Here is a 14,876-nt window from a genome sequence, read left to right as displayed (position 1 = left end):
GAAGAAGCGACATTACTTGCTATCACCTTCTTCTCAATCTCTCTCTCTCTCTTTCTCTTCTCACGTCACTGCTCAGCTAAGCAGTGCGTCAGCGGAGCAGAGATGACGACCGAGACCTCTCAGCAGAAGCTGGACCCACCGCCTCCCCTGAGGTCCAGCCCAGCCTCCGGTGTCCTGCAACCCGCCATGATGAGCCCACAGGCCGCCATGGACAGTTCCTCGACCGGGGCCAAAGGCAAGAAGGCGAGCTCCGGACTGAGGCGACCAGAGAAGCCTCCCTACTCCTACATTGCGCTCATCGTCATGGCGATACAGAGCTCACCCACCAAGAGGCTGACGCTAAGTGAGATATATCAGTTTCTCCAGGCCCGGTTCCCCTTCTTCAGAGGATCCTACCAGGGCTGGAAGAACTCCGTCCGGCACAACCTTTCCCTAAACGAGTGCTTCATCAAGCTGCCAAAAGGGCTGGGTAGGCCGGGCAAAGGCCACTACTGGACCATCGACCCGGCCAGCGAGTTCATGTTCGAAGAGGGCTCGTTCCGCCGCAGACCCAGGGGCTTCCGGAGAAAATGCCAAGCCCTGAAGCCCATGTACCGGATGATGAACGGGATAGGCTTCGGTACGACCATTTTACCGCAGAGCTTTGAATTTCAGGCGCCCGGGTCTCTGGCGTGTCATAGCAACAGTTACAACTTGGACATGATGACCAACTCCATGGCAGGTGGCTACGACGGGCTTAGCGGCCACCACGTACCTCACATGTCCCCGAGCCCCGGGTCCACGTACATGGCCAGCTGTCCGGTAACGTCCAACGGGGACTACGGTGGACCGGACAGTAGCAGCAGCCCTGTGCCCTCATCCCCGGCTATGGCCAGTGCGTTAGACGGTCACGGTCATTCTCCATATGCCAGTACCTCCGGACACTGGGCGTCTCCCGGCGGCTCCCCGTACATCAAGCAGCAGCCTCTAGCCTCCAGCAGCCCGGCGTCCTCTGGGCTACACTCTGGCATGTCCCCCTACTCCCTGGAGCAGAGCTACCTCCACCAGAACGCCAGGGACACCGCCGATATCTCAGGTAATAAACGTTGTGTAAGTCAAGTCATAACACGTTAATAAATAGATGTGAAATGTCATACGTAATAGGGAGTTTATGCCTACCCATTTTACCATTCCAATTACACTTGGTCAAGCACAACAAGTACTGTTAAAAGTACTGTAAAAATACTACATTTGTTGCATTTGTTATACACGTGGCAAACTAAAATATTTGCAGGTTGACAATTTACTTGCTCTTTGGTCAGTTGTGCTGTTTTCTGGAGGCTAAAACCACAACTTTACGCAATGCGTAATAGCCTATAAAATTGCTACATTTGTATTTGTGAAAATTATAGTTGGCCTATCTTATAGACAATATGCCAATAATCTTATAGACTGTCTTATAGACAATCTCCTACATGCAGAACCAAATGTAGTCTAGTTAAATATCATTATCTTAGGCTACTTACTAATGTGATATGCAGATTAATCAAAACTTTGGCAAATAAAATAATTAGACTAATATAAAAGTGCGTTGTTGCGGATTAAATATGGAATGACTTGCATTTGTAATGCATATATACAGCTATGTTGGAGATGCATAGGTCTCTTAATGCATTTTCGATGTAATGTTATTTTCATATAATTTAATTAAAATGACTGGTTCACGTGGATGCATCTCCTTCACATTGCAAGTTGTGTTATGGCAAAATAGCTTCCCAATTTTGTGGGTTAAAATAATTGTATTGTATTTCTGATTATTAGTTTGCAACTATATTCTGTTGTGGAATTAAGGAAACAACTTGAATGACATAGGCCGAAATAATCCTATTTGAGGGCATCAAAGACACAAATCTGCATGCATAATTATAAGGACAATTCAGTTGAGGTGGGAAATATAAGGGCAACCACAGCTTCTTACAACGGAAATTAACAAAATAGTTGAAAACTGTTCTTGAATATATAGGCTAGGCCTTAGGAAAAAATAATGTATGGGGCTGCGTTCTTGTTTACATAAATGTTTGGATAGGAGCTCGATGCAATGGGCCATAATTGAAATTGTAGCCCTTTGTGTACATTTTACACATCGCTCCTTAGGCCAGTTGACCGCTTTCACATGTCATTTGGTTCATGTTCATCTTGTTTAACATGCTTCTAATTTATCGAGGCTTTAACAAAAGTCCAAGGGATTTCTGAGAGCGGAATTATTCCTTCTAAAGCGTCGGGGGTTATCTAAACAAAGGCTGTGCGAGTCGGACCACACTGAAGAAGATAATTTAAACCAGCGCATAGACCTAGACCTACCCGCAGGAGACTCCAAGCCTTGTTAAACTTTACGCGACTTCTTATAACTATTTAGAGGACAAGCCGTTATCTGTGCTAGCGGGGTCTTACACTCCTCATGGCGACTGTCAATCACGGTGGGTGTGTTGTCTCTGAAAATGGGGCGCGAGGGCTGCAGCGCGAGGCAGGACCCTCAGGATAGAGGCCTGCAGTCCCGAGGAGAGAAAACACCGCACATTGCGTGTACAGGCGTCACATCTGGAGTCCTTATGACCTTGATGAGGATCACGCTCTCTGTCTCTCTCCCCCTTTCCCTCTCCTCACTCTCGCTCTGACCGTGTTGCTGGCCTGACATATTCAGACATATCTATGACAAGAACCTATGTTCTTATTTTACCGATTCAATTATTTGTCTGAAAATAATTTTAAATTATAATTATGATGAATTAGCACGTCTGATGTTGCTACTGCAGATTTCGAGGATAAACAGTGTAATGTGTCTATATGGCCATCAGGAGAAACGGACAATCAAGGAGGGAAAACATAAGCACCCTGACCTAAATCATATTTCATAAATCTCTGTGAAGGATATGGAGGCCAATTGGTGTAGAAAAGCACTGAAACATAACGAGGCTGTTTGGTTATTATATGCCTATCAAATCACTCTTAACTTCAGTCTTTAACCAGATCATGTTAAGTTAAAGACTAAACATTTAAGACCAAACATTCTCTAGGTCAAATATCTGTGTACACATAATAAAACAGTCACAAATGAGAGGTGCTCACGCAAAATATGTGCACAAACTTAACTAAACTAAACTAAACTAACATTAGAGACGCTAGTATTGAGGGCGCAGGGATTCAGAAGTCAAGTCATGATAGTGTTTTCCGTTAGGCTGATTTTTTAATTAAAGGAGACTGCTGCTCGAATGTATATTTTGCTCAGCGTGAGCGGAGGCTATATGGCTAGGGTCTATGCATCTAATTTGCACACATCCAAAATAACATATTGTATACATTGAATTAATTGCATGGTTCAATTTTAATAATTCTGAAGAGGAAATAGGCCTAACACATGCAGTTTCTTTGGATTAAAGGTTTTAGTTCTCCTGAAATTGAAATTCTGAGGGGACATTGTCATTATTTTACTTATTCTCAAAAGGCCAGCAAATCCCTGCCTCTTCAGCAATGAATAACGTATCACAGGTCAACATAACATAATTTAACATAGACTAATAACAGAACAAATTAACAATGTCCCCTCCGTCATTGATTAGGTTTAATCTATAGATTCATTGAGAGTAATTTCTGATTTCTGCGCGTGGTGTTATGGGACTATGTCTCCGCATTGTTTACTGGCCAAATTATTGGAAGATGTGTCAATTTCAAACCTTAAAATATATAGAAAATATATAGGCTACACAATACACTGAATACTATAACATATTTTTACACAAAGTCAATGTAATGCATAAACGTCAGAGTTATAGGATTATTATCCTATATTCTAAAAGAAAACTTAGACATAACAGTTTTTTTTTGTTTAAAAGTCAAGCGTTTACAATCATTTAAATTATTTCTGATTAATTGACCAGTTTTTTCATATTTATGATTGCACGCTCCTCTGTGCCACACACGAGTATGTAAAAATAAATAACTACACGTATAGAAAGCTAAAGTTAGAAGGAGGAGGGGAGAAGAACTATGTGTATTGTTCATATATTTTGGAGAGCACCAATCTCTCTCTCTCTCTCTCTCTCTCTCTCTCTCTCTCTCTCTCTCTCTCTCTCTCTCTCTCTCTCTCTCTCTCTCTCTCTCTCTCTCTCTCTCTCTCTCTCTCTCTCTCTCTCTCTCTCTCTCTCTCTCTCTCAGCAGGGATCCCTCGCTACCAGAGCCACTCCTCACCCGTTGTCGACAGGAAGGATTTTGTCCTGAATTTTAACGGCATCTCCTCGTTCCATCCATCAGCCAGTGGATCTTACTATCATCATCATCACCATCACCACCATCACCAAAGCCTTTGTCAAGACGTAAAACCGTGCGTGATGTGAGCGGGACATCGAGTGCGTGTAAAGGCCCAAACTGTGCTCTGGATATGAGAATGTGATCAACACAAAATCGAACAATTTAAACTGATTCTATACGTGTCTGGCGACAGTTAAAACGCAAGTAAATGCTCTGTCATCTTACTGATGAGAACGAACAATGGGGACAGTAGCCTATTTTTGAGAGTCTGGAAAAATGTCTCACATCAGGATATATTTTCAGTGGCCTTCGTCATCTTGATAGGTCTAAAAGAAGGACAGTATATTATGCACTAACTGTTTCTGAAATGAAGGACCCACTGGGCACAGATGTCAGTTCAACCTCTAATTTTTATTTAAATTTGATTGAGTTGTCAGCTATTGTGAATTCAACGTGAAATCAAAAAAAAAAATCACCATGTCATTGGATTTCGGTTAAAAGTTAGGTGAAAAAAAATACAAACCCACTGGTCACAGATGTCAATTCAACGTCTATTCCATGTTGGTTCAACTTAATTTAATTGAAGTGATGTGGAAACAACGTTGATTCAACCAGTGTGTGCTCAGTGGGAATGCCCTTATGTTGATGACTTTTTGCAAATCCAATGTATTTTCCACGTTCATTCAACGTCATCACACTTTTTTTTTTTTGGGGGGGGGGGTTGAAATAATGTGGAAACAACGTTGATTCAACCCGTTTTTGCCCAGTGGGGGGGGGGGAGCTCCAAAGCTTATGACAATGAAACCACTTTGCCTTATTCTGTTCTCTATTGACCAACGTTTTCTTCTTCAAAATAAGTTTGAAAACGATTTTAATTATGTGTTTGCTGTCATTACTTGTGCAAACAAATAGCCTATATTTTATGTAACTAGGCCTCTGTTCTGATTTATAAAAGTACATGCACATACACAAAGCTTTTTATAACAAAAATTGCAACAGATTTGCACTTATTGTATACCTTTTTGAGATTTGCTTAATTTTCTCGTTGTAAAGTGTTTCAATAAAGCTGATATATTTTCGGCTACACCTGCCTGCTTGTCTCTCATAAATATAGTAGGCTAATTATAGGCTAATCATTGGTATTTACTATTATTATAGGCCTATTATCCTTGTTGATAATTTGTGGAGATTTGTGATTCATATTAGATTTGAGTCGGTGTAAATTTGATTATTTGGCATTCACAGGCATACTTTTAATAACCAAATTCAACGTCTTTGTTTTGTATGATGACACTTTGTAACCTAAAAACCGTGCTTAAGAAGGTAAAGCAAAAGCGTGGATTCTGGGTAAGTTTTAAAACAATCCCATTTAATAACTGGACATACATGTTGTGGGAAACGAATGACTCTTTTGAAGAAGAACATTATATACCTTGAGCCACGGGGATAAATATCTAAGGATTTTATCTTATGGCGTAGTAACAATGGGGCTACACAACTCGCTGCATGTCTTTATCGCAGACAGTGAGCTGCAATATCAATATTTACCCATAGACTTCGTGAGAGAAAAGGCAGCTGGTGTTTAATACAATCTAATTTACTTTTTCTGAATACTTGATGAGTGTCTAAGTACAGTAGGCCTAGTTAATTTCTATTTAAGTAGGCCTAAAACATTTTAGATGATTTACCAACTCGGCTGATGATGTTGGACACTTGGGTATTTCCATGTTTTGAGTTGTCTCATTGCGCCATCTACAGCCTGAGCCAGCCTGCCTGGTTCCACAGCGGAAAGTCTTCCGCGTCACCAGACCTCTACCCCCCTGCCTCATAGCAGATTTTTCAGGATTGCCAACTTTTGAAGAACTCATAAACAAACAAGCTGCGGAGGGCCACATTTATTGAGATGTGACCACACAGTATTATTAGAATTACAGTAAACAGAACCCACTTATAGAGAAAGAAGCTGGGTTGTTGGAGAAAAACAGATTAGAAAGAGACAGAGACAGAGACAGAGACAGAGAGAGAGAGAGAGAGAGAGAGAGAGAGAGGGAGAGAGAGTGATGGGAGGGGGGTGAGAGATGCCCAAAACATTCTCACAAAGATGCACTATGTAGAAATCGCTCTGCCATTTCCAGGTTGCTAAAATTCTAAAAGTTCGCCTAATTTCAGTTTATGTGATAAAACAAGCAAGTATACTGTAGAGAATCATTGTACCATCTAAACCACTGTGAAATATATTTTCAATAACCAAAAATATTGTATTTTCAGCTGTTTGAACTGGTGACAAAATTGAAAGTAAAAGATGCAAAAACTAAACTTAAAAACGGGAAGCATAGAAATAGTGCACATAGAACAGATCTACCGCTTCTTAGACTTGCTTTCAATGAGAATGACATATCTATAACTCACATTTCTATGTGAATTTTGTCGCGTCGCCAGACAAGTTACATATTGCAGCTTTTAGTGGAGAAATTATTTGAGTTTTCTGTTTGTGTACAAATATATCAACATCTTAACGATAACAATACAATAGGAGCAGATTTGGGATGCTCATTCTGTCTCTGTCTCTGTCTTTCTCTCTCTCTCTGGTCTGTGTGGTCTCTGTGATACTTAAAATTCATGTTGAATAAAACTGCAAAGAGAAACACTCATGCACGCACGGCCAAGCACATACACACACAGTGTGCAAGCACGAACACACGCACACACACACCTCATCACAGTTCATACATCAGCTCCAAAAAGATACCTCCTTTGGCTGGATATATTATGATGGGTTGGGTTCATTAGCGTACCTTGCTCCACCACTGATTGACATGTAGGCCTACTGTAAGGAAGGAGGACTGAAAGAAATGGACTATGGCTCCACCTAGTGGCGATAAGTATGCCACCAGATTAAGGCCATCCAACCAGCCTGAGATCAAATCTAATCTAATCATCAAATCAAATGTTATTAATTACATGCTTAATAAACAACAGGTGTGGACTAACAGTGGAATGCTTACTTACGGGCCCTTCCCAACAATGCAGAGAGAAAGAAAATAGAGAAATAATAGAAAAGTAAAACACATCAAAATAAAAGTTATAATAGATACACAATGAGTAACGATAACTTGGCTATATACAAGGGGTACCAGTACTGGGTCGATGTGCAGGGGTACGAGGTAATTGAGTTAGATATGTATATAATTAGGAATAAAGTGACAGATAGTAAACAGTAGCAACAGCGTATGTGATGAGTCAAAAAAGTTAGTGCAAAATCAGTGCAATGCAGATCATCCGGGTAGATATTTGGTTAACTATTTAACTAACTAATTTGCAGTCTTATGGATTGGGGGAAGAAGCTGTTCAGGGTCCTGTTGGTTCCAGACTTGGAGCATCGGTACCGCTTGACGTGCAGTAGCAGAGACAACAGTCTATGCCTTGGGTAGCTGGAATCTTTGAACATTTTTAGAGCCTTCCTCTGACACTGCTTGGTATAGAGGTCCTGGATAGTAGGGAGCTCAACCCCAGTGATGTACTGGGCCTTACGCACTACCTTCTGCAGCACCTTGCAGTCGGATGCCGAGCAGTTGCCATACCAAGCGGTGATGCAGCCAGTCAAGTTGCTCTCAATGGTGAAGCTGTATAACTTTTTGAGGATCTGAGGGCCCATGCCAAATCTTTTCAGCCTCCTGAGGGGAAAGAGGCTTTGTCGTGCCCTCTTCACGACTGTGTTGGTGTGTTTGGACCATGATAGATCCTTAGTGATGTGGACATCACAGTGATGTGAACAGGGAGTACAGGAGGGGACTAAGCACCCCTGAGGGGCCCCCATGTTGAGGGTCAGCGTGGCGGATGTGTTGTTGCCTAACCTCACCACCTGGGGGGAATCCGTCAGGAAGTCCAGGATCCAGTTGCAGAGGGAGGTGTTCAGTCACAGAGTCCTTAGCTTAGTGATGAGCTTGGAGGGCACTATGGTGTTGAACGCTGAGCTGTAGTCAATGAACAACATTTTCATGTAGGTGTTATTTTTGTCCAAGTGGGAAAGGGCAGTGTGGAGTGCAATAGAGATTGCGTCATCTGTGGATATGTTGGGGCGCTATGCGAATTGGAATGGGTCCAGGGTGTCTGGGATGTTGTTGTTGATGTGAGCCATGACCAGCCTTTCAAAGCATTTCATGGCTACAGATGTGAGTGCTACGGGGCGATAGTCATTTAGACAGGTTACCTTGGCGTTCTTGGGCACAGGGACTATGGTGGTCTGCTTGAAACATGTAGGCATTACAGACTGGGTCAGGGAGAGGTTGAAAATATCAGTGAAGACACTTGTCAGCTGGTTAGTGAATGCTCTGAGTAAACGTCCTGGTAATCCGTCTGGCCCTGCGGCCTTATGAATGTTAACCTCTTTAACCTTTTCGTGTGTGAGTTCCAAATATCTGGAATGGTCCCCCCAGCGTGAGTTTTTTTATGCGTGTGATGTCAGAATGCACACACTGTTCTAAAATGTGATTGTTACGCAACAGGATAGTTAACCAGCGCTACCCTCAAACTAAGGCATGCTGCCTGCTAATTATCTATAGGCTGTTTCAACTTGTCAATTTCAAATGATTTTCAAACAGGTTTTATTTAACAACAGCAAGCCCTTCCCCAGTCTCTTTCTTTTACGAGTGTCAGGGATTAGGGCATGGTCCGGGGTGAGCAGTATGTCCTGTGCCGCTGACCTGTTGAAGTAGAAATCTTCATCCAAATCGAGGTTAGCAATTGCTGTTCTGATGTTCAGAAGCTGTTTTCGGTCATAGGAAACAATGGCGGAAAAACATGATGTACAAAAAAAGTTAAGATCAGCTCCAAAAAACACAAAACATTTCAGAATTGGTCAGGAGCCTGTAAAACGGCTGCTATACATTCCAGCGCCATTCTTCCTGACCACGTGGTACAATGCATGCTTGCTATTCAGGGCATTTGGTAATGGCCGGGAGGGGTATACTTCTAAGGAAGCTAGAAGGAAACTCAAATGTGGTATCAAACTGTCTTTTCAAGCTGGGTAGTTCATGTAATGTCCAACTGCAAATAACTTTTTTTTTAAAGAAGTAGAAAGGACACAATTTAATGGGAGATTTTCTAAATCTAGCCAGCTTCGCTTAGCTTCATATTCCAGCCAAGCTTCATCCATACTAGGCCTACAATGGTGGATATTGCTTGTCAGCCTGCTACTAACTCTAGCAGGCTTGTAACTGCACGTGCATGTCGCACATAGCTAGCTGAACTCTTCATTGAGACAATTCTGAAATATAAATCCATGGCAGAGTCAGTATTCAGTGCCACATTTTCATTTGTGCTGAAATCAAAAAGAAAGAAAAGTTGTCTTGCAAATTCAGCAGGCTATGGTGTGAAATAGGCTTTTTTTAGTGGGGTCTTTATTTTATTACTCATCATTAATGCCGTCTTTGGTGTGCTTCGGTGTGCTTTTAAATGCAGGAGCACATTCTTCCCACTCCTATCGCTTGTTGCTTTGTGGCCATATATAATCCATAGAAGGATTTTGGAACATCGAACTCTGGCAATTTGACTCCTAGGTAAGCCTACTCTAGCAATGGCTTCCAGTCTAGACTTTAATGGAAACTGCCATCTATGCATCATATGTCCATGGTTGGTTGCGGCTGTCACTTTGCAAATTTCAAAATACAATCGCTCGAAATACATACAGTTTGGAAAGCAAATGCTGCCATTTCAAAATGAGTAATGTGAAAGGTATTTAGACATTACAGTTTCTTTTTTTTTACACATAAAAAAACTTTTCATTAATAAAATATTTAATCAGTTGTCTTCCTGAAATGACAGCCTGGTATCATAAACTAGACCTAGTACAGTAAACATAAATCCAAGACACTGAAATTAGTATGATATGTTACGTTTGGTATGGTTACATAAGACAGATAGTTACTTAAGGCAAAAACAAAAGCAGGGTGGATGGGTTGGTGTATAACATGAATGTCTAGCAATTAAAAGGTTGCGAGTTCGAATCTAATCACGGACAATTTTAGCAACTTTCAACTACTTACTACTTTTTAGCTACTTTACAACTACTTAGCATGTTAGCTAACCCTTCCCCTAACCTTAACCCTTTTAGCTAACCCTTCCCCTAACCCAAACATTAACCCTTTAACCTAACTCCTAAACTTAACCCTAACCACTAGCCTAGCTAATGTTAGCCAACTAGCTAATGCTAGCCACCTAGTTAGAATTTGTAACATATCATACATTTGCAAATTTGTAACGTTGTACATTTTGCACATTCGTAACATATAAAACGATTTGTAATTCGTAACATATCCTACGAAATGGGTGATGAACATCCACAAATTAATACATATGAAATGTAACATATTATACTAAAAGAAGAGCCACTGATTTAAGTACAGAATAATATGAAACGTCTACTCCCACTCCCCTTCTCCGGTGCTCAACGTCGGCAGTATACTTATCATTACGCACAACTTCCACCATCGTTACGCGCACCACCGCCTCATTATGAGACTCACCTGGACTCCATCACTTCACTGATTACCTCCCCTATATCTGTCACTCCCTTTGGTTCATTCCTCAGGCAGTATTAGTTATGTTTTTCATGTCCAGACGCTATGCTTGTTTTGTATTGTTCCATGTTTATTGTATTATTAAATTCACCCCCTGTACTTGCTTCTCGACTCCCAGCATCTGTGTTACAGGCGCAGACACTTTATTCAGGATGAATTGAGTTAGCCCCGAAGTTAGCCTGCCTGGGAGCAGGTTAGTTCTGAAGGATTCATTGCCATAGAATTGTACCTGGCTAAAAGGTGAGATACTTTCGTGATACTGGTTATCTCGAGTTGAACTCAGTTGACCAAAGTTACCTCGCTAACTTCTCAAACCTGATTGGTAGTATAGGGCTCAGGACCAGACTTGTCCAGAGCAGATTGTGGATAACTACTTTATCTGTAAAATACTAAAGACATACTTCAAATGCATTTTTGGTGGATTTGCCAAAATATAATTTTATCTAGAATAAAAAATGGACAATATATCAACAATTCCCTCTGGGCAAGTATGGAGAATATATCTAAGGATAACCACACAACATTTGGTGAATCCAGATGCTTCTGAAGCTGAGAAATGTGTTGGTGTGTGGGAAGAGTCTGACTTTCGGGAAATGGCAGTTAAAGACAAGTACACTGAATTTAGACTACCAAATGCCTATTTAGACTCAATCACCATCTCTTCAAAGTAAGTTACCTAATATAGTCCTGTTTGTAACACTATGAAATGGGCTTTTAAATTATGTTTAATTCAGCTTTGAAATTATTTATGTATGTCCATTTTTAAAGTGGTTAAAATTCATTAAAATGTTGATGGTACTGTGGTAAAAAAGACCAACAAATCTCAAAATTGATAGGTAGATGCCAACATTTCATTTCAGCCTGTGGTGCCAGGCCTTTATACAATATTTAATCAGTCATCCTCCTCAAATGAATGGGATGATGATGCAATCTTTGCTACAATGAGGGAATCTAATTTCATTGGTCCTCAACTCGTCACTTCATTCCGGATAAGTGGTGATATGGCTTGATTGAAGCCATAGCGAGAAGATCTGCGTTGTAGCATGGTTGAAATGTAAAGCTAATTTCCGATTGAGCCGACATATGCAGCGTTTACCATGAATGCACTCTCCGCAAACACGAAAACATTGCCTTTAAATGTCAATCGCGTTATAACACTGTTCTTCTGCGCCACGAATTGAATCAGGGCCTGAGTTAGCCTGCCCCGGAGCAGAAGGATTCATTGCCGTAGAAATATATTGGCTAAAACGTGAGCCACTTTCATGTCCGCAGTTATCTGGAGTTGCTCAGAATTGACCGAAGTTAGCTCACTAACTCCTCTATCTAGCATCGTAGTACCCTCAGGGTTATGATTCGCCTCCCGAGTGGCACAGTGGTCTAAGGCACTGCATCGCAGTGCTAGCTGTGCCACTAGAGATCCTGGTTCGAATTCAGGCTCTGTCGTAGCCGGCCGCGACCGGGAGACCCATGGGGCGGCGCATAATTGGCCCAGCGTCGTCCAGGGTAGGGGAGGGAATGGCCTGCAGGGATGTAGAGCATGGCGTTTGCAATGCCAGGGTTGGGGGTTCGATTCCCACGGGGGGCCAGTATGAAAAAAAAACATTTTTTTAAATAATGTTGCACTCACTAACTGTAAGTCGCTCTGGATAAGAGCGTCTGCTAAATGACAAAAAAAAAAAAATTATTGAACTGGGATATGCACATGAAGCTAGGGTTAGGGTTGAACTGGGATGTTGACATGAAGCTAGGGTTGAACTGGGATGTGGACATGAAGCTAGGGTTAGGGTTGAACTGGGACGTGAACATGAAGCTAGGGTTGGGGTTGAACTGGGATGTGAACATGAAGCTAGGGTTAGGGTTGAACTGGGACGTGAACATGAAGCTAGGGTTGGGGTTGAACTGGGACGTGAACATGAAGCTAGGGTTGGGGTTGAACTAGGATGTGGACATGAAGCTAGGGTTAGGGTTGAACTAGGATGTGGACATTAAGCTAGGGTTAGGGTTGAACTGGGATGTGGACATGAAGTTCGGGTTGAACTGGGAAGTTGGCATTTAGCTAGGGTTGAACTGGGATGTGGTCATGAAGCTAGGGTTACGGATGAACTGGGATGTGTACATGAAGCTAGGGTTCAGGTTGTGGTTGAGGCTAGGGTTTAACTGGGATGTGGGCATGAAGCTAGGGTTAGGGTTGTGGTTGAGGCTAGGGTTAGGGTTGAACCAGGATCAAATCTAATTGTATTTGTCACTTGTTTCGTAAACAACAGGTGTAGACTAACAGTGAAATGCTTTACGGGTAATTGTCCAACAATGCAGAGTTAAAGATAAACAAATATATACTATATACAGTGCCTATAAAAAGTCTACACCCCCCTTTTATTTCTTCACATTTTATTGTGTTACAAAAAGGGATTCAAATGGATTAAATTTGTCAACGATCTACACAAAATGTTCTGTAATTGTTAAAGTGGAAGAAAAATGCTAACATTTATATGAATGAAAAATAAAACATGAATATACCTTGATTAGATATTCAATACATATTAAAAACACCTTTGACAGCGATTACAGCTGCAACTCTTCTTGGGTAAGTCTCATAAGAGCTTAGGGCACCTGTATCATGCAATATTCACTAATTATTATTTTAAAAACTCTTCAAGCTCTGTCAAGGTGTTGGGGATCATGGCTAGACAGCATTTTTCATGTCTTGCCATAGATCTTCAAGCAGATTTAAGTCAAAACCATTTAAGTCAAGGCCACTCACTGTCTTCTTGGTAAGCAACTCCAGTGTAGATTTGTTTTTGTGTTTTAGGTTATTGTCCTGCTGAAAGGTGAATTCCTCTCCCAGTGTCTGGTGTAAAGCAGACTGAAGCAGGTTTTCCTCTATGATTTTGCCTGTGCTTAGCTCCATCTCGTTTCATCCTGAAAAACTCCCCATTCTTTGCCGATGTCAAGCATACCCATACCATGATGCAGCCATTCTTCTTCTTTTCACCCATTTAGGTCATTATTGTGGAGTCACTACAATGTTGTTGTTCCATCCTCAGTTTTCTCCCATCACAGCCATTGAACTCTGTAGCTGTTTTAAAATCAATGGCCTTGTGGTGACATCCCTAAGCAGTTTCCTTCCTGTCCTGCAGCTCAGTTCAGAAGGACGACTGTGTATACAAGGTTTAATACATTATCCACAGCATAATTATTAACTAGACCATGCTTAAAGAAATATTAAATGTCTGATTTGTTATTGTTACCCATCTACCCATCACTGCCCTTCTTTATGAGGCTTTCGAAAGACTCCCTTGTCTTTGTAGTTTAATCTGTGCTTGAAATGCAATACTTGACTGAGGGACCATGCAGATGTTTTATGTATGGGGGACATAGGAAGGAGTAGTCATTCAAAAATCATGTTAACCCTTATTATTTCACACAGAGTGAGTCCATATAACCAATTATGCGATTTGTTAAGTCAAATGTTTTACTTCTAAACTAATTTAGGCTTGCCTAAACAAAGGGGGTGAATGCTTATGCAACGACTATATTCTAGTTATTACATTTGTATTGATTTGTAAAAATGTGTAGAATTGTATTTTCACTTTGACATTGAGTTTTTTGTGTAGATCAGTGATTAATCTATTTCAATCCCACTTATTAACGCAACAAAATGTGAAAACTTCAAGGGGGTGTGGACTTTCTTTAGGCACTGTCTATAGAAATAGTGACATAAGGAATAAATACACAGTGAATAACTAATAACAATAAAAATATATAAATATAAAAGTAAAAATATATAAATAAAAAAATGGCTATATCCAGGGAGGACCTGTACCGAGTCAATGTGCAGGGGTATGAAGTGATTGAGGTAGTTACAGTGCATTTGGAAAGTATTCAGACCCCTTGACTTTTTCCACATTTTGTTACATTACAGCCTTATTCTATAAATAATCAAAATGTGTGTGGGTAGAGTCCAGTGTGTGTGCATAGAGTCAGTGTAAGAGAGTCAGTGCAAAAAAGGGTAAA

At 41.1% G+C, this 14,876-nt stretch overlaps 1 protein-coding gene across 1 annotated transcript; it reads left to right on the top strand.

The window, feature by feature from the left end:
• Positions 1 to 102: 102 nt before the first annotated feature.
• Positions 103 to 4,731, top strand: LOC311130463 (forkhead box protein F2-like; the record flags this gene model as incomplete). Its single annotated transcript, XM_084163194.1, has 2 exons — positions 103 to 1,075; positions 4,192 to 4,731. 2 exons carry the CDS (start codon positions 103 to 105, stop codon positions 4,368 to 4,370), a joined length of 1,152 nt encoding a protein of 383 aa, XP_084019320.1. The 3' UTR covers positions 4,371 to 4,731.
• Positions 4,732 to 14,876: the final 10,145 nt, after the last annotated feature.

This window comes from Coregonus lavaretus (assembly GCF_964263955.1).
Source record: "Coregonus lavaretus genome assembly, chromosome: 6".
Classification (NCBI taxonomy): Eukaryota; Metazoa; Chordata; class Actinopteri; order Salmoniformes; family Salmonidae; genus Coregonus; species Coregonus lavaretus.
This window is presented reverse-complemented; position numbering and strand designations above follow the sequence as displayed.